The sequence below is a fragment of the Ursus maritimus genome, unplaced genomic scaffold (assembly GCF_017311325.1).
Source record: "Ursus maritimus isolate PB19 unplaced genomic scaffold, ASM1731132v1 scaffold_17, whole genome shotgun sequence".
Classification (NCBI taxonomy): domain Eukaryota; kingdom Metazoa; phylum Chordata; class Mammalia; order Carnivora; family Ursidae; genus Ursus; species Ursus maritimus.
In genome coordinates, this window is record NW_024424119.1 from 39,898,140 (window position 1) to 39,924,465 (window position 26,326).

At 50.5% G+C, this 26,326-nt stretch overlaps 1 protein-coding gene across 2 annotated transcripts in view; it reads left to right on the plus strand.

Moving 5' to 3' along the window:
• The window catches only part of SNX30 (sorting nexin family member 30), a 107,175-nt gene extending 82,595 nt beyond the window's left edge, over nt 1-24,580 (plus strand). Inside the window, exons 7-9 of one of the 2 annotated variants that reach the window (XM_040631738.1) lie at nt 3,798-3,884; nt 14,774-14,926; nt 18,408-24,580. In XM_040631738.1, coding sequence (XP_040487672.1) covers nt 3,798-3,884; nt 14,774-14,926; nt 18,408-18,467 — 300 coding nt within the window. In that variant the 3' untranslated portion in view covers nt 18,468-24,580. Of the gene's footprint in view, nt 1-3,797; nt 3,885-14,773; nt 16,609-18,407 lie in introns of those variants that run through there. The other variant, XM_040631737.1, reaches the window with a different exon arrangement.
• Nucleotides 24,581-26,326: the final 1,746 nt, after the last annotated feature.

Consider the following 26,326-nt stretch of genomic DNA (forward strand, 5'->3'; position numbering starts at 1 on the left):
CGTCAGCCGGCTCCAGCTGTGGCCCACTCGTGATCCGCCCTGTTCCAGCTCGGCTCCCACCTGCTCCAACCCCCACTCCCTGGGTTATTTTAAAGCAAATCCCAGGCATCAGATCACTTTGTACAAAAAAATTTAGTACATATCTCTAAAATACAAGTGTTCTTTTAAAAAAAGAACCACATTATTATCACACCTAAAATTTTTTTAAGATTTCCTCAAATAGGGGCGCCTGGGTGGCACAGCGGTTGAGCGTCTGCCTTCGGCTCAGGGCGTGATCCTGGCGTTATGGGATCGAGCCCCACATCAGGCTCCTCCGCTATGAGCCTGCTTCTTCCTCTCCCACTCCCCCTGTTTGTGTTCCCTCTCTCGCTGGCTGTCTCTATCTCTGTCAAATAAATAAAATCTTAAAAAAAAAAAAAAAAAAAAAAAGATTTCCTCAAATATCTAGTTAGCGTCCTTTTCCCCAATTGTCTCAGACACCGCTTTTGTAGGTGTTTTTTGAAATTGTGATCCAAATAAAATCCATACTTTGCTCGATATGTTTCTTAAGCGTTTAAAAAAAAATCCCTCCCTGTCTCTTTTTCCTTGCAGTTTGTTTGTCAAGGAAATGGAGTCGTTTTTCCTCTCTACATTTGAAAGGAGGGGTAGTGAGGTACCAGATTACTAGGGCCATTTCAAAATCACCATGAAATGTTCTACATTCAAACAAACAAACACAGCATATGAGAACAATGTATTTTGTGTCTAATTACAAGTCACTCTCTCATCGAGCCCTTCCTGGCCAATTTATGGACAATTCTGCCGTCCCCCAAACCCTTGGCCCTTTGTATCCTCCTGTCCCATTTTCTTTTTCCTCCTCCACTCAGCACTACCTTATTCCCCATATGTTAGTATATTTTACTGTGCGATATCTGCCTCCTTTCTGGAACGTAAGCTCCATGAAGGTACGTGTTTTGTGTGTTTTGTTCTCTCCTGGAGCCCCAGCACCTGGGTCATGAGTGAAGACATGGAAAGGCAGGGCCGAAACAGGGTGAGGAAGGCTCGATGGGGAAGCGGCAGAGGGGCGCAAAGTAGCAGGGAGAAGTATCTGCACGCACTTCACCTTTTGATTTACGTTCGCCTCCGGCATCAGAAACCCTCCAGAGTTCTGTGAGCAGCTCAGAGGATGCCTAGCTTTGCTCGTCACTCAGGGACAGAGGGACCTCTCTGTAGCTGCTGACCGGGTCCCTTGGCAGTCTCAGGCTCAGGCCCCGTCAGCCATAGGCCGGTTTGACCAGTTTTGTCAACATAGCCTGTGTTGTTCGGAGTACAAGGCTGGTCCTTGCGGGTCATCACCAACTGTGTGCAACGATGCTTTTAACAAGGATGGTAGTTTAGTTTAGCTCGATTCAGAAACCTGTTTCCCAACCCGTAGCGTGGTTGGGCTCGCACTCAGGCCGGGAAGCGACACGCTGTCCTGGAATGTGGCAGGAAATGCCTGAGTCACCACTATGCCATTAGCAGTGTGGCCTCCACCAGGTCCCTCCACTGTACTTCAGTGTTCTTGCCTGTGAAATGGGGATAATATCCTTTCACTTCTTCAGGCGCCTTGTGAGTCTTTCTGCCGTCCAGAGAGGTGGGGGACGGTAGTACAAACCCTCCAGCCGTGTGCATGAGAAGGCAGCATTCTGGCCACTCTAGGTGACCGGTGCGGGGGGGCGGTTAGCAGTGGCTGAGGAGTCAGAGGCCCACCTCTCCCCTGGGCCAGGGAGGGCCCAGGCTACTAGCGAAGGGAGTATGGCTAAATCTTGGGGCCCCCTCACCTGCTGTAGGATAGGGAGAGGAGATGCATCTTATCTGTTCTAGCTGTGTGGAGCTCGTGCCATCCCTCCCCTCTGGGGGCCTTGGCACCCTCAGCAGAGTCCCGGGGCAGAACGACAGACAGGAAGCCCCACACTGTCCTGACTGGGTTCCAACGCATTGCTTTGAGAGCACTTCTAGCTTTGGTTACCAGGTTCTTGCCACACTGACAGAGTATCCCCGGAACAGCCCAGCCCATTCCTACTCTGCGTATGTGCTTTTTCCAGTAAGAGATGAGGTGTCCCACGATGAGAGTCCGCGGCAGGAATGAGGATTCCAGTCAGCCCCTCCCTGCTGTTCCCTTGTGCCTTGGAGAACCACATTTGTGTCTAGAGATGATGATTTTTACTCCTGCTAGTACCAGACTAGTAGATTTAGAATATTTTCTGGGTTCTATAAAATCCAGAAAGGACCCCTGACTTTTTTGTTTTTACTTTATTTATCTTATGTGCTGTCCAATATGGCAGCCCCTAGCCATAGGTAGCTATTGAAGTTTAAATTCCAGTTAGTTCAACAAAAATTTAAATCCAGTCCCTCGGTCACCCCAGACAATTTCAAGAGTTCAGTCAGCAGGTGGGGCTAAGTGCAGATGATGGAAAGTTTCCATCGTAATAAAGAGTTCTGTTGAGCAGCACTGCAGACGTTCCTACTCAGAGCTTGGTGAGCGTGGGGAGGGACCTTCAGAGTGTCCAGGAGAAAGACAAGGAGCAAAGAAAAGCTACTCTATCACAGGTTTTTTCCTCATGTTCTTCACGGGGTAAAACACTTCCCAAAGGAAATATTTACTTCAGGGGAAGACTTGAGGTTCCCTGCGTTGACATCTTCCATTAGAAGGTTTCCCCCAGAGCGCACCCAACTATTCAGCCACTCCTCACTTTTTATTATCAGGGACACAAGGTGCCCACTGCTTAGCCAAGGAATGGCTCCCTCCTGCCTGACTCCCTACTCTGCAGGAAGGTGCCTCTGGGAAAAGAATGAGATTAGAAACTTTGACAGCACTTTGTGGCTTCTCAGTGAGTGGGAAAGAAAATTCTTGTCACTCTTGATTTGCCGCTCATGCTTCTTACACTAAAAGAAGAAAAAAGAAACCCTTGGATGAGACGGATGCTTTTCTAGGCTGTGGATTGCATTCTTTTCCATCCGACCGAGCGGGGTCTCAGTGGCGGAGCCGGCACCAGGTGGGCCAAGGGAGGCACCCAGGGCACAGATTTAGGGAGACACTCAGGTGCCGACCTGGCACTTACAGGGGCCCGAGAGTGATTGTCTCCTTCAGTTGTGTGTCCCGGGCACCTGGCTTGCCTCACCCTAGCCCTGGTGAGGCTGGCTCTGTTGGAGCGTATTTGCCACTCCCCCTCGCAGGCTCACCGTGTGGTTCTAGGGATTCTGGCCTCGTGCACTGATGCAGCTTTGTGCTACGTCTGTGCCTCTTCCCTGGCTGGACCCGCTCAGGTAGGGGTGGTATCTCTTTGCTCTTTGGATGCCTGGGCTAGAGCGGGGGGGACAGCTGAGCAGCTGGATCTGTGAGCAAATCAGTCCACCAGGGATCAACTCGGTGAACCAGAGTCAAGAACTCTCCTGACATAGACTTTTCCATGAGCGGTTCAGAAAACATCCTGCATTGTCACCTGCCAGGCCTCACATTTCAGCACAGCCAAGTCCTCTCATCAGTATGGCTGGGGCTGTTACCCCTACTTGTCCTCGCCCAGAGCTTCCGTCACCTTCAGCATCAGCCTGAGTTACTGCACCAGAAAGCTCGGAGAATGGTCCCACCTGTCTTCCACCCGCTTCCTCCAGAGTCCATGTCACGTGTCACACGGCAGCCAGACTGTCCAGGGAGCAGGTGGCGGGGCCTGGGTGTGCCATGACTTGGGGAGGGATGGGGTAGAGAAGCAACTGCCCGGGGCTGGGAAGCTCCTTTGTGAACGCGTGTGACATGCTTCCCCTTTCTCCTCCTGCAGAGCGTCCTGAAGAAGAGGGACCAAGTGCAAGCGGAGTACGAAGCCAAACTGGAAGCCGTGGCTCTGAGGAAGGAAGACCGCCCCAAGGTCAGGGAGGCCACGCCGGGAGGGCTGGGCTGCTCGGGGCTGCAGCCGTAACTGTCCCACTGGTGCCGAGTGAAGCCTTGTCTCTAGGTCCATGCAGCTGTGGTGGTCAGCCCCAGCTGGGCTGCGTTCTTGCTGTTACTGTCCTCTGTTCTCTTTGATATTCTTATTTCTGGAACTTTCTAATGTGTACTTGGGGTTGAGTTTTCTGCTGTTTCCTGAGGTTTTTTTTGCTTTTGGTTTATTGTTTGTTTGTTTTTGACTTTCAGCTTTGCCATTCAGGGGCAGTTCCTCTCTCTGTAAAATGGGATTGAGGAGAAAGGAGAAAGAACAGTCTAGATCCCTGTTCTCAAAAGTGTGCTTTGCTAACTCATCCGCTAACTGTTCCCGACCCATGACAAGGAAGGTGTAGACGCTGAGAGTCAACTGCTTTACAGCAATTCGGTATTGAACGTGCAGCAGGAGTGTTGTCAGACTAGCTCATGTGGAGCAAACGCTTCTAGTTACGCACAGTAGGTCTATGACTTTTTGGACTGGGCGGGGAAGCCAACAGATCGTGGTCCTTTGCCACGTAGTTCAAGAAGCACTGAGCGTCCTTAAGGGCTCTGGGTCCAGACAGAGGAGCATAAGGTAAACATGCATCTGTTGTCTTGCCCTCTGCCATTTGTTGCCTTTTTCTCCCCAGGATAAAACAAGATAAAAACAAGATTCATAATAGCCAACACGCAAGTTGGGTGCAGAGCTCTTTACAGTATCTCACTGATTCCATACAACAGTCACGTGGTTTGGGTCCCGCTATTATTCCCACTTGAGAGATGAGCAAACCAAGGCCCAGGATCTCACAGCTAGCACGTGTTACAGCCTCTGAGTTACCGTGATGTTACTGTGCTCCTCTTTGTTTGTAATTGGAAGGTGTATTTGTTTTCAGAAAAGGGGTGGGGTGGGGAATGTTATTAAAAAGTTAAATCGCAGGGGCACGCGGTTCAGGGAAATAGTCTGACATCAGAACAGTTTGTCTCCTTCTGCTGTAGCCGTGCCGAGACGCACCTGGAAAGGAGCCAGCTTTGGAAATTCAAAACCCACACCTCAGGAATGGCACGCCTTGACTCCATATAGTACTTTATACATATATATATATATTTATTTATTTCTTCACATGATCACCACAACAGTCACGTGAGGCCAAGAGGGAAGGCATTGTTCTTTCCCCATTTCGTGGGCGAGGAATGAGCCACAAAGCAGCTCCGTAAATTGCCCAGCTCTCTGGCTACCTGAGGTCTGCCCTGCGTGCTGGACGCTGTACAATACACGTTTGTTGCATTGGTTCGTGTGTCCCCTGTAGTGACCGACATGGAGAGTAGGCTGCCTACGTCTGATGGAAAGTCAGGGGATAGGGATAGGGACTCTTGTCATTGGCCCGGTGTGTGCCGCTGGGACTTGGCCAGAAGGCTAGGCACCTCTGGCCCATTCCTCTTGCCACAGGCTGTTGGTCTGCTTCCGTCCTGTGTGTCACAAGGGGACGGTGATGGGGATGTAGCTGTGTGCATGGCCACGCCCTTTCTTCCAGCTGCCTGTTCCCTTGACCGGTTCCTAACCGTTCCTGTGGTATTCTGGAACACGGTGCCACTTAAAGGAATGACATGAAATACTGTGTTTATATATTTCGAAATTTCTTTCTTTCTTTTTTTAAAGTAAGCTCCACGCTGGTCTTGAACTCATGACCCTGAGATCAAGGTCAGGCGCTTAACTGACTGAGCCACTGAGGCGCCCCTTGAAATCTCATTCTAACAATTTCGCTTTCCAATATAAATAGAGAAGTCCCTTTTCCTGGCTAGGGAGGGAGGAAGGGAGGGAGAAACAGCAAGTTCTGCCACTGGCCTAGTTTGGAAGATGAAGATTCTGTATTTAAAAGATGTCCTGTCAGCATTCATCCCTGCTCAGCACCGGATACAAGCTTTCTCGGAGGCTGGGTTGTCATTTAATATATGTTCCACTCTGTACGGGACGGTTCCTTTGTAAAGACGGGAGCTGAAGGTTATGAATAACAGGCCAAACGGAATGCTGACTGTGCCTTGGCTTGCTGGCTGCCCGAAGGTCGCACCACCTTGGAGCAGATGGGGCCGAGGGAACAGCGGTTGTCTGGCTCCCACGTTCCACCCCCAAGCTGGGGCCCCTGACTCGTTGCTGTACGCTCCCTGCGGGCCTGGGTGACTCCTCTTCTCCTCCCAGTGGGTGTTGAAATCCTCTTGCTGCTGCTGTTTTCACCCCTGGAGCGACTCCTTCTCTTGACCACAGCAGTTCCTAGAAGAGGGGGACGGGTTTCTCTCCAGCCGGCGGGACTAACCAGTAGGTCTCCACATGCCTGCGTGCTCTTAGCGCACTGTGGGCAGGCAGTCTTGGTCTTCCCTCTTTCTGGTGGCATGCCGAGCCAGGCCCGTGTTAACTTCGCCCTTCTTTAGCCAGTGTGGTCATGAACAAAACGGGACCATCACGATGGCAGTGCGCCAGCGGGTGTGGTCTCCCAGTGGGAGAACTTGTGCCGCCGGTTCCGGATCTGGGGCAGCAGCTATTTCGGTGGGCCGCGGAGGGCTCCGTGGGCGGCGGCCTCCCCAGGTGGACAAGGGTTTGGCCGAAAGAGCACAGGATTTCGCCTCAGGCGGCCCTGGGTTCACATCCCAGCTCTGTCGTCCCGCTCGGATTGGCTGGCCCATGAGCCCTCGTGGGCTTCATACGTGGGATGGCTGTGAAGGGCGGCATCGTGTGGGATGCAGGAACAGATGCCCGTGGTGAGGCCTCTGCTTCCATACGAGCCTCGCTTGTTCTAGCAGGAATGCTGACTGTCATCTTCGTTTTCCTGGCTTGTTGCCCTTATGGCTTTTTTTTTTTTTAATTTTGCTTATTTATTTATTTATTTTGACTCCACTGTTTGGGCCTGGTTACCTTGTGTCCTAAAGTTTCCCCTTCTCAGCCCTCCCGAATGCCTGACCTCCCTAACAACCAATCAGCGGGTAGAGAGACGTCTCTCTCAGACATCTGAGGAGCTGAATGTCTTGCTGTGTTTTGTTGTGTGTGGTTTTGAGCTCTGCTTCCCAGAGCTGCTGTTGGTGAGAGAAGAGCCAGGGTGTCAGGAAATAGGTCAGGACAGATTCTTACCCCAAGGACCCAGCAGGCTCTGCTGTCCATGATGAGAGCAGTAGCAAGATTGCTTGCAGGTTGGTCATGGGGATGCCGGGAAGGAGAGGATTCTTACCCACAGACGGGCAGTTTTCTCAGGGCTCTGGGCATGTTAACAACATCTGAGGGACTTAGCAAGCCTGGGGGCTTACCTTGTTTTGAGCAAGTTGAAGTCTTGTGAAGCCTCCGTGGAGAGGTACCAGAATCTGATCACTTCACCAAAACCCAGAAGAAAGAAATGGCCTTGTGGGTCTCCACGGCCCTCACTGTGAATTTCACACCGGGGTGACTGCGTGAGGAGGAAGGAGAGACGTCCTGTGGCCCCTGCTGCTGACCGCAGCTTGGCCGAGCGCAGGGATGAGGCCTAGAGCTGAGGGCAAATGTTTGTGTCACAAAATTTAAGGTTTTGCTTTGTTTCTAAGGTTGAGAAAACTCAGCAGAGCCTGAGGTGCTTTCTTGTCAGGCAAGTGGACCTTCAAATTGCGTGGACTTGGCTTGCCTCGTCTGAACTTGGAGGTCTGAGAAATTATAGGCACTTTGCAGGCTGCCTTCTGATGCATCAGGACCGTGGACTTGTGTAAACCTTCAAAGGTGACCCTCCTTAGAAGCTGGGGGGGGCGGGTATCAGAGCTGTTACTAGACGCGAAGAGGGGCCGAGGAATTGCCTTTAAAACCGGACAGGAAGCTCACACGCTAACATGAACAATAAGAGTAAACCATGGAGGGAAGTTGCACATTTTACTCCACTCTACGATGAACTCTTTTCAGTGTTAATCTATTCGTGTGATTCCAGAAAGAACAAAGGAGGGTGCCAAGGGAGAATGCTTTATAAATGTCTTACAGTTATCTTCAAAAGATTGAAAAAGAGGGGGCGGGGAGAAGGATGCTATTTTAGGCCCTGACCCACAGGTGGCCTTGTAGTGGGTCCGACGCCAGGTGAAGAAGCTGCTGGAAACAGGTAGTGTTGTCTTCGAGGTGAGAAGGTGCGTCATGTGGAGGTGGGTGGGAGCAGAGAACAGGATATACTGAGCTGTTGCTTCTCTGGGTGAGCAGAAGAAGGGAAGGGAAATGGAACTTGGGATCACTTGGACAGACCTCTTGAAGAGCATGGACCTTTCAGAGCTCTTAGAACCGCCAGCATGGTGACCATTCTGGGCTGGGGAATGTGGCAGGGAGCAAGAACTCTAATTCTAAAGCAAGAAGTGGGCAAGGAGGCTTCTTCACGTGGAGCTCCTCCAGACCCAAGAGTTTTGCAAAGTCATCTCTCGTTTTCAGACACTTCGGACGAGTGAGGAGAGACGTGCCTGACGTCTCCCCATTCTCTCCACGGTGACCGCGATCCCAGTCTGGGTTAGAAAGCCAGAGGTCATGTCAGCCAAGGAAGGGCAGGACTCTGTCACCTCCCTTATGTAGTTCCTACAGCACCTTCCACAGTGCAGTTATTCCCATTGTAAAGGTGAGGAACCTGGGCTCAGGGGAATTACACAGTATGCGTGCCAAAGCTAACAAGCGGTGGAGTTGGACCTGGCCCTCGGATGTGTCTGGCTCTGACGTTAGAACCCTTCATCCCCACTCTGGGGCTCCCAGCAAGCTTTGCTCCGTCGAGGTTCTGGCTTTTGTAAGCACGTGCAGGTGAACACTAGTGCGGCTGGGGGAGAGAATGTAGACCTTCTCTTGGGTCTTCGTTTCCGTGTCTGTGAGCAACTGCCAGTCACACGCAGGTGAGCTCATGGCTTCTCTGTTCTCAGTGCACCTGCTTTCTGCCCGTCTCATGCCCTCACTTCTTCCTCCTTACCGGCCATTCTCTGAAATTTGTTTCTGTGTCTGTGTGTGTGTGTGTGTGTGTTTAAAGCATTCTTTCAGGGAACCAGTAACTTCCTGTTTGCCCAGTTCAGTAGCCTCTTATTGATCTTTACCCTATCTCAGTGTTTTCTCGACTTTTTTTCATCTCTGACTCATGTAGAAAATGAAAATATTTGTATAGTGCGCTGGGATAGACAGGCCAGGTTGCTTGAAACAAGGTGACCAGCGTGGGGGGTCGATACTACCTCATTCACACAGCACCAGTGAGGAAGCTCTGCCCCACCTTTCACACAGCAGCATGTGACTGAGAAGACCACCATCTTGAACTGGTTTTGTCGTTGGTCCTGGGACCTGTCCCATAGCAGCCATGAACTCTCTCTCTCCCCCAAGTCTTGGGATCATGTCTGCCTTATATAATCTTTGGTGACTTTACTAACCTACTGTCATCAAGGAAGCAGATAATGTGATATCTCCAACCTAATTCCAAGAAGGAAACATAGGCAGAGATTTATATTGTAGGGCCTAGAAATGCCTGGTACATGGGAGAGCTCATTTTTTAAATGAGTGTTGAGTGAATTTGCTTCCCACCCTGCTCCCCAACACACAAAAATGGCTGAGCTCATCCCACATTACCCTTCTCCCATCGCTCCAACAACCCATATTCTGTAATGGAAATTCTCATGAGAGAGAAGGGAGCCATTGTGAGAAATACAGCCTTGTCTCTATTTAGAAGTGTTGTCTTTTGAGGGCCCACCTGGTAATTTCTTTTCTTGTTGGTGTCTTGTGATAAGCGATAGCCTACCAACAGCATTGAATGATTCTGTCTCAACATCCTTCAGACACAAGATACCACAACTCTAACGACACCTCAGTCAAAAAATTAAAACACTGAGCTAAGCATTTAAGCTAAGAAGTCAGTGAACCGATTATCACAAGGACACCATCCAGAAAGAGCGAAAAGTGAGAATGCCAGCCGCCTTCCTCTTCATTAAGTTGGGCACCTTTAGCTGGTCTCTTCGGACGGCTCATCCCAATTCCCCCTTCCTCTTAGTCTCTTCCTTTTAGCCCTTCCCCCTCTCCTCCTCCTAATCCCTCCATCCTTGTGTTTCTGTGGCTCCGCTCACCCTGACTCACTTCCTGCTTCTGTGCTCATCTTTCTGAGTCACCTTTGCTGATCCCTTTACTAGCCCCACACGTTTAGGCTTCTCCATTATTTCTCCCCTTCAGGCACCACCCCCAGCCTCCTCTTTGATTTTCTCCATAGTTTAAAAAAAATCTGAATCATGGCAGAACACACATAACCAAAATTACCATCTGTTTTTAAGTGTACAGTTCAGTAGCATGAAGTAAATCCGCAGCGTTATGCCACGGATCTCCAAAACTCTTTTCACCTTGGGGAAATGAAACTCCGTAGCCATTAAACACATCCCCATTTCCCCTCCCCGCTGGCCCCTGGCAACCACCGATGTGCTTTCTGTCTCCGTGAGTGTGACTGCTTCACTAGCTCTTAGAAGTAGAATCATGATAGTTGTCTTTTGGTAACTGGCTTATTTCACTTAGCATGATGTCCTCAGGGCTCATCCATGTTGTAGCCCGGGCCAGAATTTCCTTCCTCTCGAAGGCTGAATAATAGTCCACTGGACATATACTCCTTTTTGTTGATCCATCCGACCGTCGACAGACACGTGAGTCGCTTCTACCTTTGTCGATCGTGAACGATGCCGCGAACAGGTGTACGGATGTCTCTGTGAGACCCCACTGGCAGTCTCTTGGGCACACCCCCGGAAGGGAGTTGCTGGGTCATGTGGTAATTCTGTTTTTAGCTTTTGGGGACGTGCCCTACTGTTTTACGCTTGTGTGGAGGTTCCAGTTTCCTACACCCTAGCTAACACTTGTTATGTTGCTGTTGTTGTGAGTAGCCAGCTCAGTGGGTGGGAGGTGGCTCTCACTGTGGCTTTGAGTTGCGTTTCCCTAATGATTGGTGACGAGCACCACCTCTGCCTCTGCCTCTGCCTGCTGGCCATTGGTAGATCTGTTCAAGTCCTCATATTAAAATCAGGTGTTGTTGTTGGGTTGTCTCAGCCCCTCCTGCGGAGGGGGGTCTCCCCCTTCCCATGGCCGTAGCTGCCTCCTTTCCCGGGTCTGTGCCCCTGCCCTTCGTCCCGAGCCCCACGGTGCACTTCTGCCGCCCTCGCCACCAGACTGCAGACTTCCCGCTCCTCTCTGACTTCCTGTCTCTCATTTCTCACGTGCAGTTAGTTGCCACATCTGTCAGTTCCGGCTCCACCAGCCGGGCCTGATCTGTCCTCTCCCTTGTGCTGTTAGAGCCACTGCCCCAGTTCCGGGGTGCCCCGGGCGATCTCATGCTAATGTATTTTGGTGTTAACTCATCTCTGATCTCTGGAGAAATCTCGGGGTGAGGTAGCATGGGTGAAGTGTGATGTGGAGCTTGAAAGAACTGTTTAATAATATTTTAGGGGCGCCTGGGTGGCACAGCGGTTAAGCGTCTGCCTTCGGCTCAGGGCGTGATCCCGGCGTTATGGGTTCGAGCCCCACATCAGGCTCCTCCGCTATGAGCCTGCTTCTTCCTCTCCCACTCCCCCTGCTTGTGTTCCCTCTCTCGCTGGCTGTCTCTATCTCTGTCACATAAATAAATAAAAATCTTTAAAAAAAAAATAATATTTTATATGTGGAAAACAAAAAAGAAACCTTTCTATATGACTTGGAATGAACTTCATAACGTTCTTTCTTGACTGGGGGAGGAGTGTGCACATGGCAGATTATCTTTTATGAAGAGCAATTTACAATATTAACACTGATCAGAACGATTAAATATTTGTGGAGCATTTAATCTATGCCAGGCACCAAGTATTTTATGCATAATATCTTGTTTAACCTCATAACAACCTTATGAGGTGGTTGTTATTATCCAGAAACGGAAGCTGAGGCCTGGAGAGGCCCCAGGTCACCCATCTAGGAAGTGGTGGATGTGGTATTTCAACTCTTGAAATCTGGCTCTAGAACTTTCAGTATAGTTAGAGGAAGCACAAGGCTTTTCTATTTTCCAAAAAGGGGGCATGTGTTAAGTGGAACTGAGAAAACCTGAACTCAGGAACCCAGGTTTCTCATCTCCTTGCTGACCCCCACCATCTTGCCAGCCGGAGTTCTCTCTCTGTCCTTTGTGGGCACTGTGGCCCGTGAGCGATTCCTGAGGTGAGTCCAGATGCAGTCTTCCCTCCCTCACTTGCATGTGCTGTCACTAGGGAGTGCCCTCCTACTGTTGCCTCAGTGGTATTTCTTTTCTTATTTTAAAGGTTTATTTATTTATTTGAGAGAGAGAGAGCATGCATGCATGAGCAGGGGAAGGGGCAGAGGGAGAGAGAGAATCTCAGGCAGACTCTGTGCTGAGCATGGAGCCTGACACAGGGCTCGATCTCACGACCCTGAGATCACAACCTGAACTGAAGTCGAGTCAGACACCCAACTGACCGAGCCACGCAGGCGCCCCAGCCTCAGTGGTATTTCTTCACGGAGGCCTGATCCTTCATCTAAGCTGGACTCGTTCTCCAGCTCCTCCCCCATGTGCTTAACACAGGGCTCAGAGTGAAGTGAAAGCACCAGTAACCTCCCCCCATGGTATCCAGGCATGTTCATTCCCTTCACAGCTAGACTGTGGGCAATCTGAGATAAGACCTGCCCACTGACACCGAAGCACTTCGGCTCCCTCTGTGCCGAGCACAGCGTGCATCGTGAAAGTGATCAGTTACCAATATTTCCCAGATGGAGGCTCAAGGTCATCATAAAATCCAGAGCCATGGTTTTGAGTCTTAACTTCTATGGGTTCCCCAGAGTTCCCATGTTCAGAACAGACCCCCACCGGGAATCGGATCCTTTGGATCAGAGGCCTGGGCCTCCCTCTTCTCACTGGGCCTTGATGTGGTTCCCTTTTCAGAGCTTTGCTTTCCCTGCTGGCTACAGCGGTTTTGTTAAGCAAACAGGAAGGTGCTCCAGGGAACCTTCACCCGGGGTAACATGAGCAGTGGCCAGGAGAGGAATAAGGGAACTGGACTGTGCCTGCCGGGGAGTGAGGCCCAGAGACCCCAGCCTCCATGGAGGCTGGTTCCCTGCGCGTTTGTGGGGAAGGCTCTGGAGGGGCAAAGGCCGGGGGTGGGGGTGCACCTGTTTTCGGTTTCCCCCAAGTTGGACAACAGTGACACGCGAGGCAGCGGGGAAAGGCAAAAGTGACTTCGGTCATGGCATCAGAAGAAAAAGTCAAGTCCTCTTTCTTTCTTCTTCCAGAGGTTAAGTGCTTTGGAAAAGGCTTTCCTCTCCCTTCGAAGGAAAGTTCCTTTCTTTTAAATTGCCCAGGATGCCTCCCTCTGTCTTTCTCTCCACCTCCTCCTGCCTCACCCAACTTCAGCTCCCATGCCAGGCCTTTGTGATGCCCCAACCCCAGGCTGCTCTCTTCCCTTGCTCCCACGTCCTGTAGCCATCAGCAGGGGGCCTGCGGGGCCTCGGCACCTCTGGAAGCCCTGAACGTGTCCTGCTCCCTCAGCCTTGGCCCTCCCTTTACTGGTTTTTCTGGGTCCTCTCTTTGCCCGTAAGGCCTGGGGAGAAAACTTCCCTAGTGGGTAGAGATTGACCCCTGATGGTGACCCACAGCTTGGAGACGTTTGGGATCTCAGACCCCGGCACTCAGAACGCACAGGGCTTCATTTGTTGTCGCGAAGCATCTGGCAAGTGGGTATTTGACCCAGTTTTAGGCATGTTGGCCCCCTGGCCACCTTCAGGGCCCCGTGGAGCTCTTGAGTGAGGAGAGGAGCCAGCTTTATGCCTTGGGGACCCAGGTAGCCACAAGCCCTCCAACTGTGACAGAGTTCCATTTTGAGAAAGCCTTCTAAACTTCTTTACGAAAAACTTGAGGGGCATCTGGGTGGCTCAGTCAGTTAAGCATCTGCCTTCTGCTCAGGTCATGATCCCAGGGTCCTGGGATCATGCCCCAAGTGCTGGCCCTCTCATGAAGGAAGCATCTCGTATAGCCAGAGCCTTTTGTACGGGCCAGCCAGAAACCCAGAAGCAGAGAGACCACCAGCCCCACCTCCTTGCTCAGTGGGGTGCCTGTTTCTCCCTCTCCCTGTACCTGCTGCTCCCCCTGCTTGTGCCCTCTCTCTGTGTCAAATAAATAAAGAAAATCTTTAAAAAAAAAAAATTAAAAAAAAAACTTGAAATAGCCTGCTATATTTTTCTTCTTGTTCATATTGCAGATTCTTTTGATGCACATAAATGATTTTCCTCCCCTTCCCTCAGAATTCCCTAATCTAAACTCACCATTTTTGATTGTCTGCTATCTGGGGGAGCGTAGACAGGTCTCTAGTTGATCTGTAATGTGGGGTTCAGAGGGAGAAGTGGGCCGATTCTCTTATTATTGCAGTTAATTGTGTGATTAATGAAGGTAAGCATTATCCAACGTCACAGGTAATGGAATAGTTCCTATGATGTAGGAAAACCTTTTCTGGTTTCACTTATAGGACCGAGGAGAGGGGCAATGCCAAATGCTGCTGTATACTTGCGAAATCTACACACATTTTTACATAGAGATGGGGAAAAAGGAGGAACCAAAGTTTTATGACTATGATTTGCAGGGTTTCTTCTTCCCGTTTGTAAACTAGGAATGTGTTTCCCCCACGAGGCTCTGTTGTGCTTGGATGGGTTTGAAGATTGGGTCAGAATAGCACTTTTCAGAATTCCTTCTTTGACCTGAAAACCCAAGGCCCTGCCTTCAAGTAAATGCCCCCAGAGGAGGGGGCGGTGTTTGCAGCCCCTCATGTAGGGCTTTGGCCTTTTGCAAGGGAGCTCGAGGTGTGGGGTCACCAGTCCCAAATCAAGAGCCCCCCATTGCTACACCCTCCTTCCAGGTGCCGGCAGATGTCGAGAGGTGTCAGGATCGGATGGAGTGTTTCAATGCCGATCTGAAAGCCGACCTGGAGAGGTGGCAGGGCAACAAGAGGCAGGACTTCCGGCAGCTGCTTATGGGCATGGCGGACAAGAACATTCAGTATTATGAGAAGGTAAGGAGTGCGCCGGTGACCCCCCGGCCCTCGCGTGAAGGAAGCACTCGGAGCAGCCAGAGCCTTTTGCGAGGGCCAGCCAGAAACCCAAAAGTACAGAGCCCACCAGCCCCACCTGCTTCCCTTACATTGGGTGTCTCGTCTTAGCAGCACCCCCGGCCCTTGCCCCACCATGGAGGTGGGCGCTGAGTTTGGAAGCAGGGCCCCTCCCTGGTCCCGGAGCCCTCGAGGCTTCCCTTGCACACGCGCCTCGTGGAAGCGGCACTTTTCTCTGCCGTGCCCTTTGGTCTTGGCGGCCAGCTACTTCCCAGAGTCCGAGGGACTGCCCTCTGGGCTCGTCCCAGTTCAAGGAGGCTTTGAGGTTAGGGCAGGCTGCTTGCGGTTCCACATACAGGGCTCCTCACTTCCATAGTGCCATAGATTCCTTCTGCCGTCCGCTGGGTCCTTATCAAAATACTGTTCAGTTGTTTTTCAGACTTTTAAACTACAGTTTGTAAATAGCCCCCCAAAAGTATGTAGGATTACGAAGGAAAATATTAAAGAGAGGGTTTTTTTCCCATGAATCCCCTTGATCAGTGGACTTTGCACCCTTCTCTCTCTCTCTCTCTCTTTCTCTCTCTCTCTCTCTCTCTCTCTCACACACACACACACACACACACACACACACACGTGCACAGGGCGCTTATCAAGCTCCAGCAAAGTCTCCTCAATCAGGGTTTGCTCCTGGCATAGCTGAACCCAGATCATTTCTGCTGAGAAATCCTAATATCCTTGAAAGCTTAAAGTTAGAGATGAGGCATGGCCCAGTCACAATCCCACAAGTACTTGCAGACATGAAATCAAGTGGGATAAGCATTAACTCGGCTATTCCCACCACAATTCTAGAAACACATCCTCATCGCAGACTAGAAGAATCCATGTCTTCCAAAGCCTCTGATGGTTCTGACTGCTGCTGAGAGGCCACGTTTCTACACCTTTCTTTGGAGGAGAGCTAAGGAGAACAGTCACGGAATAGCCCTTAGTGGCCAGGCCTTGGGCAGGGCTGTTTGAGAGGGAGAGAGGAAGGTGCTGTCCTCCTCGTCCCAGAACCGTTTCTGTAGAGCCCCTGCCGTGTCTGCTGGCATCGAGCTGCACGCTATGCCTGTGTCATCTCCTTAAATTTAACCCCCACCCTGACAATGTAAAGTAGGTTTTGATTCTCCATTTAAAGCTGAAGAAACAGAGATTCAGTAAGGTTTTAAGACTGCCCAAGGTTCCACAGCTTGAGTGACTGAACGAGGGTCAGACTCGGTTCTTGCTGGGGCCACAAGTTGGAAAATTCCCACTCACGCACACTGTCATTGTGGTGGGCAGGGGACGTGCCTCTTTGGGGCCAGAGCTGACTGCCCAGAGATAGAAAGATTGCTCCGTGTGAAGTCAAGTCTTCATTGGTCTACTGGCTGTGCCTTACACAGGGTGCCTGTCTGTGTCTGCCTCTTCACCTGTAAATGGGAGTGATCTTTCTTCAGTGAAGGATTACGAAGACAAAGTGAAATGATGTATCCCCGAGTCCCTAGAACATGTCTAGCACGTGATAGATACTAAGTGGTACTACCTTCCCTGATCCCCTTCTGTCCCTCTCTGTCCGACAGCCCTCCCACTACACAGAAGCCAACCTGATGGGATGTGTCCATCACTCCCCCTCATGATTAATCCCAGCACTCCCAAGGCCCTGGTCCCAGGACTCAAACCCGGATCTTATATCTTCCCAGATACCACAAATAGGGGCATTATCTCGGGGGCCTCGTTTTGGCTGCCTCATATATTGAACAAATGCCTTCTGTGTCCTTGCCATGCACCAGGGACTGGGGGATAGGTTGCTAAGCAAAACAGCAGGACTCCTGCCATTAAGCAGTCCTCTGTGCAGTGGAAGATATGCATTAATCCAGAAATCCTGTCACTTCAGAGTAAGACATTGCTCTACAGGAGAAGCACAGGAAACTTCGGGAGAAAATACTGGGGACACAGTTCAGATCAGGGATGAAAGGAGGCAAGTGGAGTGGGCAGGAGAGGCCAATCTGAGGAAATAACGTTTAACCTGGGTCTCGGAGACAAAGACTTGGAGAACAAGTGTCCCAGGCCAAGGGAACAGCATATGCAAGGGCCCTGGGGTAGGAAGAAGTTTGAGCATTTGAAGACTGGAAGGAAATCTGGTGTGGCTTTGGTTCCCCATTGTTGACATAGAAGGACCTTTCTAGATCTGAGATGATGGCCTAGGGAGAGAGGAGGGCCCAGGGTGCCATGGACCCTGCATGGGGTCTCTCACTGCAAGCAAGCTCCCAGAGGCTCCCCAGCCTTCCTTATGGAGGGCAGGGTCCGAGTCTAGTTTCTTCTCCAACCTCAGAGTCACTAAGGAAGGAAGCATGGAGCAGTTTCTCCACTCTGCTCCCCGGCTTGACCAAAGAATGCCTCTCTCCTCCTACCTGCTCAGAACTCCCCCCAGATGGTTCAGCACAAAGTCCTGCTTCACCCCAAGCTGCTGCTAAGGAAGGCCTTGCGTGGTTCTTGGGGCCTGCCCTTCATGCAAGAGATGGCAAAGGCAGGCTCGTTTCGCTAAGTAGCGTGCTCCCAGAGGGGAGTGTCAGGCTTTAAGTTCAGTGCATGCAGACACCGGCCCTTCACAAGGATCTGGAATGAGAGTGGATTGGTGCAGTGGAAAGAATATCTTTTGGCCACCTACTGGTTCTGCTACCTACTAGCTGCGTGTCTTGGGCAAGTTATATAACCTCTCTGGGTCTCGTTTTCTCCATCTATGAAGTGTGTGTGTGTAATAAGTAATAATTCTACTTCATAGAATTGTGAGGACTAGCAGTAGTGAATATAAAATACATCATGGTGTTTGGACCCAACGAAACTCAATAAATAGAGTCCCCTCCCCATTTTCCCTCTTGGGAGATCCAGGAGTGGCCCATACAAGCAAAGCTGAGGTCAGTAAAGAAGAGCAGGGTTTCCACCCCCTCTGAGTCGGGCGGCTGGCCCCTGCCAGTGTGATTGGCATCCTGAGCTAGTCCTCCCCACACTTGGAGCAATGTCTTCAGCCTGGCTGAGGACATAGGGCCGCGTGGAAGGCTTGCAGCCGGTCACCTTTTCTGCTTTTTGAAGGGAAAGAATGTCTTCCAGTGAGCACAGTGCCACTCCTCGGCTGTGAGCTCTAGGGACAGTGCATGTAGGCCTTGCAGAGACCCTGCCGTCTTGCATAGAGATGGGGATGGTGTATTCAGAGCAAACACCTGTCCCCTCCCCAGTTTCTCGTAGTGATGGATAACACGTGTAGACATTGGACGTGACACACACATATTACTTAGCCAGTACACAAGCCAGAGTAACCCGGTGGGAGTAACGGTGAGAGGCTAGACCAGAGGAGGGTAAAGAGCCCGATCCTGAAATCTGATGTTGATCCTGTGTGTGTGTGTGTGTGTGTGTGTGTGTGTTGTCCTTTCAGTGCCTCATGGCGTGGGAGTCGATTATTCCACTACTGCAAGAGAAACAGGAGGCCAAGTAAGCTCCCTCCTGGGACAGAGACTCTTCTACCTACACAGGGCATGGCGCACCCGAACGCCCCCGTCGTGCCAGAGAGAGGCACTGAGCAAACAGCCGCAGAAGCGTCTCTCCTTTGTGTATTTCTTTCCCTTCCTGTCCCTCCCCCCTTCGTCTGCCGGTGGTTTTCCATTAGTATTTATTCCTCGGTGGAGTCCGTAAGGCCATCTTCATCTCTCAGCGAAAGCAGCATACCTCCGTGGCACGAAGGAACCCGCGAAATGGAACACTAAGGAGGTTTGCAGCCGAGGGACGAGACAGCCCGGCTGACGTTCTGACATCTCATGACAGTTTCCTGTTTGGGGGGGACCGCAGAGTTGCCTGGGGTGGAAGAGAGCCCAGGTCTTGCTTTTCAAGGACACGAGGGAGGCATGAACAGAAGGCAGCCCCTGTTTTCCATGGACACGTGGTGACTCCGGAACAGACCTCTGTGGGGCATTGACTTGCCTCAGCCCAGAAGGAGCTGTTGGCACCTCCGTGGAAAGCCCTTCACGTGCGTACAGTGGCCTCTGGCCATGAGCGTGGCCCGCTTCTGATGAGTGACGCCTGTTTTGTGGCTTCTGGTTCATTCGGGGCCATGTATATCCGCGTCCGTATGCATCCGTGCTAGAACGAGCAAGCCAGTGTCCTTGTCCTCACGCGATACCTCGGGAAGCCGAGGGGGGCAGCGCTCCCCAAACTTGCTTCTGACACTAGAATGCCCTAGATCGGAAACTTGTTTTTGCATAAAATGGGAGAAAAAGACAAGGTGCATTTTTCTCTGCGAAGTTCTTCAGTGTTTTTCTTTGGCTTGTGAGATACGTCAGAGTAGAGAGTAGGCCTGTGGTGGGGAATCTGTGTCGTCTGGAAGTCAGAGGAGCTCCCCAGGAGCTGGGATCAGCGGGCACACGCCAAGCCCCATCCCCACGCCTGCCCTGGGCAGTTTGCCTTTACCTCACCCGAAATTCCTCATTTCGTGTTGTCCTGCCACGTCCACTGAATGTCTGGGCAAACTTTTGGTGAGAGGCTGTTAACGCTGTCGTGACACAGTCGAGATTTTGTAAACTCAGCGTGAATGTCCTACGTGAAGTGCTGTAACCCTTGATAACTCCCCGGTCAGGAAGAGAAGTCAGTGACCGGGGGGTCCTCAGACATGACAAGTGTGACAGAGACCGTCTCTGCTTCTAGAGAAGCGAGAATCTGCTCTGTTTGCAGCCAAACTCCTGGGGACTGCCAGCTGCATCGCCAGTCTTCACTTCAAACTACGGCCAGGTTTGCTTTTTTTTTTTTTTTTTCCCCCAAATCAACACAAAGCAAAGAGGATCTGTCTTCCAACTCGTTTTGTTTGCTCCTGAAACGAAGCTACCTAGGTCACGTTGTGTTCTTTCATCCGTGGCTCATCCCCTCTAAAATTAGAAACCGGAGCCTCGAGGAGGCGGTAGTATTTTCGTAGCAGTGCCGAGACGCTGGTGTAGACGCAAGTTAACCCACAGACACCGGGCGCCGCGCAGCATGTCGGAATTGTTCCGTCCCGCGGCCACCGCTGTGATGTCAGTGGCACGGTGGCAGGACAGCACAGAGCCGTTCGGTTCTGTTTCATCGTGTTTGAATAAGTCACGGTGTAAATTAGAAGTTGTGTTACCATTTGGTACTTGCCTGCACCTTCAGACCCACTCATGCCATTCTAAGATCCTGCGAATTTTCTGTTTGGTACAATTAGAAATGATCCCTTGAAGCAGAAGGGTGAGGACAGTTCATCTACCCCGAGTGTGAGTCCGTGTTTCATGCTACCTCTGCGCCATCACGTTGGTGCGGGTCGGGATGTCTGGGTGCAGCCTGACAGTTTGCCGGTAGAACAGGGTTGTGTATCTAATAAAGGGTCGATGGCCCTCTGTTGATATTTCGTGGAAGGCACTAGACTGACCTTAGCAGCAAGTGCCCAAATGCAGGAGCGTGTGAAGCCTGGCCTCGTGGAACGTGTGCTTTAAAAATGTTGTCCAGTGTAACGAGTGCTTGGATAGAACCGTGGAAAGAGTTACAGGAAGACCAGAACCTCGTCTGCTGCTAAGTTGCCAAAGCCCGGGAGCATTCCTGTGTGAAGGTTAGTGGGGCAAGAGGGCAACCCTTCAGAAAAGTCACCGGGTTCCTCTCTGGGACACGCGGGAAGGGAGCGGGGAGCGCAGTCATTCTGTACGTTATTGGAGGCAGAAGACGAGCTCAGAGGGGATTCGGGCATCTTCGGGGTTTGTCTTTCTCTGTTTGTGCCCCATGTGGTGTTTCTGTGCTTTAGACAGAGCGGGAGCGTTGACAGCAGAGCTGGGAGAACCAGCACACATTACAGACTTCCCTGGAGAGACGCTTTTTCCCTGAGAAGGACCCTCGCCCCTTCCTCTCGGCTGGCGTCAGATGAGGGGAGGAGGCTGGCCCAGACAGAAGGGACGGTAGGCAGGGAGGGAGGCTCCCGCAGCCCCCGAGGGTCAGCAGCCCTGGGCCTTTGCCCCTTCCTCTCGGTGGGCACAAAGGTGATTCCCTGTGAGAAGTGACTCAGAGGCTTCTGCCAAAGACTGCCTCGTAGAGGCTTCCTCGCCCCATCCTTCTTGGCTCCGCCAAGTCGTGCTGCCGAGATCACTGCCTTCTCTCGTGTTTATGTCCAGGGGGCTTTTGTGTGAGGACGCACTTGACCTCAGGCAGACAGACTTGGACAGGTTCTGAGTCTTGAGCTTGTGGCCGTGGAATGGAGAGTGGTCCCTGGCGGCTGTCCCTCAGGTGCAGGGAGTGAAAGTTTCATTCACTTCAGGTTACAAATCCAGGTAAAGGCGGAAGAGAGCATTCCTAGACACTGAGCAGGTGTGGGAGATGCAGGTGTCTGAGGTGAGCAGTTGTTTTCGTGGCAGATGCGGCCACTGCTCTCCTTCTCATGTGCTGGATTCACAAGAAGATTCCAGGCTACTCTGCCCAAAGCAAAGAACCACTGTTCTTCCTGAACGAGGAGGGAACACCTTACACAGCCAGGTTTGGGGTTGGGTTGTATCCTTTAATAAGACTGAATAATGATTCCCGGTGACCTCAGATAAGTGCAATTATGGAGAGGATTGGCTCGTATTCCACTGGGCTGCTCGCTGAACTCCCCAGACACCTGTGTTTAGGTGAATAACAATAACAGATACGACTCCGGGGACCGTGGTGAATGTAACGGAAGTTTTGTCTTCATGCCAAATTTCAGCCACAACTGGAGTGCGTTCTCCATGTTGTTGAATTAAATGTTCTGTTAGTCACCATCCACACGAGGGATTTAAGTGCTCTCAGGAGGCCGCTTTTGTGTTGAAATGGCAGGAAGTCCTGCTTTAGAGGAGGGCATGGTGGCTGGGTGGGCATTTGCAAGTGGAGTTTCTCTCTTGGGACGGCGGCTGTCAGCCCAGGCCACACCCAGTGTCCATGCGCCTGGGCCTTGCCGTCCATAGCACTGAAATCCCAGGCCCCTGGCTTTGTTCTGACGCCATTCATTGGACTGAGAGTAGTCCTTCTTTAGACTCTGTCCTGAGAAAGGGCAAGAGAGTGGGATCCAACCACAAGCCCCCGGGTCTGTGTTGGCCTCGTCTGTGTGGGTCTCAGGATGGGTTAGAACTGGATTCTCCTCTCGCTGCCCTGAAGAACGCCTCTGCTCAGAAAGTGGAGTGCCGGGGTGTGGTCAGGGCCGGGCACCGCAAGCCTGCCCCCTGCCTTCCCAGACGCCTACTCGAAAGGCCCGTGCACACTGAGCAATCTCCTCGTAAGGCTGGAGTAACGCCTGCTTTGGCGATTCCCGCTTACAAGACGTTTTGGAAATTTGGGTTTGCCTTCTCGCTTTCAGGAGTCCTCGAGATGGCAACAGATTGGACAGGCCCTCTTATGTTTTCTCCATTCAGATGGCAGGTGGCGTTTGTCAGTAGATTTGAGGAAAATGTCATCCCCTGCGCCCGCCGGACCTATCCTGCTGGGTGTGTCAGAGTTCTCTGCTTCCTCATGGTTTTTTGATTTAGTGAATAAACCAGAAACCTGATTTTTTCATCAGTCCACCCAGTAGACAGTTAGCTTTCTGTTTTTAAGGATGGCTGGTCTCCCTACGGTAGCCCAGATGAGAGCTGCACAGGGCTGTCTGCATCAGAAAAGGCCGAGGAGGGGCCTTTGTCGCAGGGACTTTGACTGTTGTTCCTTAATCCTATGTGTTTGAAATGCATTCTGGGTATGGCTGTGTAACCCTTTCTGTGTGGCAGCGAAAATGCGTTATCCAGGTAGTTTTTACTACTCTAGGTAGCCTGTAAATAAGTGCTTTCGAAAAAATAACTTTCACAAAACCAATAAGGTATTTGAGTCACAGAGAAACATTCTGTGTAGTTAGCACTTGAAAACCAACCAGCGCAGACTTTTAAAAATGCCACGAAGTGTTGGAAGCCTAACTCTGCTTTTTGAGAATTGTCAACACCTATTAATCTGCCTTATTCTTCAACTCGTGTGTTTTAGATTCTGGATAGAAAGAGTTTTTAGAAACGTAATTGGTCGTTCAGCTTAACACTAGAGGTCTAACATAGCCCGTCCTCAGCCCTCTTAAAGCAACAAGAAAGTACGGTTCATAATTGGGGCTGCCTTTTGGGAGTGGGAAGCTTTAAGTGTTGCTATTGCCAAATGATATTTTTGATAACGTAAGGAAACACAGGGGCCACTAGACCGTTTTTGTTTGTCTGTTTTCAAGTGTGAAAGATGAGCTCAGTGCCTTTCGGCAGAGCACGTAGGGTGTCAGCACCGACAAATCCCAGAGGCACGAAGAACTCTCGATTATGACAATATTAATGGTTTACCCCGATTCTGCAGAACAGTTTTTTAAAAGATAACCGGGGAGCAGGCGGGGGAGGGCCTCAGAGCAGCATGTTTCGGATAGAAATTCTCCACAAGTTGAAATGCCAAAAACCTAAAACGTACTGTGTTGCCTCACATACTTGAGCCCATTTCCGCAGAGCTTTCCCTATTAACGCCCGTGACTGGGTATTACAGGCACACCTCCCCGGGCTGCGCCGCCCCCCTCACCAGGTGATCCCGGCACTCCCCGCGCCCCGGGGCCAGGTCAGAGCAGGTAAAACCTGTCAACACCCCCGCCCAGGACAGGTGGTTCGCAGTGTCAGACCAGCCCTGCAGTCACAATGGTACTGGAAGGACAAAAGGGGGATGGCTGTTTCCCCAGGATGGAAACAGGGAGGGGAAAGGAGGTTGCAAACAGAATGTGAATCAGTGTGCTCAAAGGACACCTGTGTCAGCTGGGCTTTCATGGAACAACAAGCCAGCAGCTCTCCACAGTCAGCACCATTCACCGGGACACTCCTGAGGGTTTGGTCCTGTCCAGTAAATGCCCTGTCCATTGTACGTCCACGTGCCTGATCCCCTAAGGTCTGTGCGTTGGGAATGCATTGAGAGATGATGTCCATCTGATATCTTCCCATACAATAAACTGCCAGCCAACTTTCTAACTTGTATTTTAACTGTTGAAAAAAGAGATTCAAAACTTTTGCTTACGTCATGTCCAAAGGATGGACTGTATTTCTTATTTTTAGAAATCATTCTTTACATTTAAAATTTTAGCAGAAAAAATACCCCCCCCCCGAGGTATTGATAAAGTCCCCCATGTAAACGTGTTTCTCTTCTCTCCATGCTGCCAATAAGCCAAATCAAAAGCTGTGAAGAAAAAAAAAAAAAAAGTGCTCAAGAATGTGTGTAGATGAGAAAGTGATTTATTTCCAGGTCAAAGTCTCTGTTTCATGAAGCTACCAAACTTTAAAAAGAATGTCACCTTTTTTTTTTCCTTTGTTCTGGAACCCAGAGATTGTAAAAAGAAATAAAAGTTTTTGTTGCATTTTTGATGCTGGTACGAGGTTTTTGTCCACTTTTTTTCATATATCTGTGTATAAAAAATTCTGTCCGTTGTTTACTATGAAATTAGTATTACATTTTGAGGTAAACAAAAGAATTTGTATTGCTTGATAAACTATTAGCTTGTAAATTTAAAAGGTCTCTTTTCCTCAATTAACTTAAAGTAATGGACCAATAAACCTATGAAAGATGCTTTCTTTACCTCGAGTCCTGTTGTCATTTGCGCCACTTTGTACGACAGGAAAACGTGTGTGTATTGCGTTTTCTTGTTTTCTCCACAGAGGTATGAGCGTGCCTACAAGAATCAGGATATACAGAGCAACCAGGAAAAAAATGCAATTGAACTATTTGAATTCTTCTTCATGTCTCTGTAGATTTACCCTCAGTTTGCCTTCTCCTGCGTCTTACAGGTTGGCACCCATCTGGGGACATGAAGAAACTACCTAGTGTCTGTATGTGACCATCATGATTGGCGGGCAGGTTGGTAGGGGTGGCTCGATCCCACGACCCTGAGATCATGACCTGAGCCGAAATCAAGAGTCACACGTTTAAACAACTGAGCCACCCAGGCACCCCTGCTATGATGTTCTTTAAAAATCTGTAAGGCAAGAAGAAATGTCTGTGGTTCATTAGAGTGTTAGAGTGGGTTTCAAGGAGAGACCAGAATGCTCGTTAAGCTTATACCTGATGACCGCGACGCACCAGAAGTGGACTTGAGCTTACGGACAGCAGACGTCACTAATGTAAGACTACAGTCATTCAAAGTGAGGCAGCAAGGTGGGATAAGAGATTTGGGATCGGATCTCAGCTTTCCTACTTGCTAGCTCTGTGGCTTTAGGGAAGTCCCATCCCTCCGAACTTCAGTATTTTGGTATTTGAAATAAAGACATGTTTTCCCAGCAGGGTTGCCAACAAGACTAGCAGCAAAGTCTACAAAGCACCTAAGTGTCTACTTACTTACTATGGGAGAGCTCTTGCTGGAAGACTCTTCTATTGTGTAAATATGGCCAACTTAAGTAGCAAGGATTTCTGTAACAATCCTTCCCATTTGCTTTGACGATGGAAAATTAAAGCGGGGGGGGGGGGCAGGTGGCGCATGTATTTCTTGTACCTGCTGTAAGAAGGTGATGGATATTGTGGCTAGGAGTGTGGTCAGAGTCAGCTAAAGCCCTGGGGAGTAGATGGGAATAGATCATAAAAGTCGCGTCAAGAGGTAAGAATAGAGAAGGATTTAAAAGATTTCTGTGGCGGGGTGAGGGGCTCAGAGATGACATGGAGGTTTCCAGCCTGGGAGCTGGGAGCTGACTCCATTCACCGACATCTGAAAACAATCAGGAGAAAAACATAAAGGTTGGAGTAAGCTTAGATGGTGGAGAGAGAGAAGAATTTGGTTTGAATTTTTGTTTTAGGAAATCCAGGTGCAGGTGTCCACCAGTTGCCGGAAAGAGCATTCTGGAATCCCTGGGACTAGACTAGGTTACTTGGGGAGAATACAAAGGGCAGGGCTTTCTGGGTCTCGGGAATTAAGGACACAGGAAGAGGAGGAGGAGGGCGAGGGGGGAAGGTTCTTAAGGAGAAAAAGGCCCAAAGATGAGAACATTGGTTCTTAAGCTTGAGGGCTTGTGAAAAACACACGTTGTTGGGCCGCACCTCTAGGGTTTGATTTGCGTAGAGCTTAAGAATTTGCATCTCTAACAGGTTCCTCAAGGGTGTTGATGCTGCTGGTCCAGAAACCACACTTTGAGAACATCAAAGGGGCCAGAACATCCTTCAGAAGATTGATGACCTGGGGCAAGTGTCCAAAAACTGCCGGTTTGGTGAAAAGAACCCAGTGCTGGGGCTTAGAGAGCCCAGCTCCGGTTAAAACCCACAAACTCATGGCAGGGGTGAGTGTGAGCGAGTAAGGAAATGTTTCTGGATGTTGCAAGCCAGCTTTTCAGGAGCAGG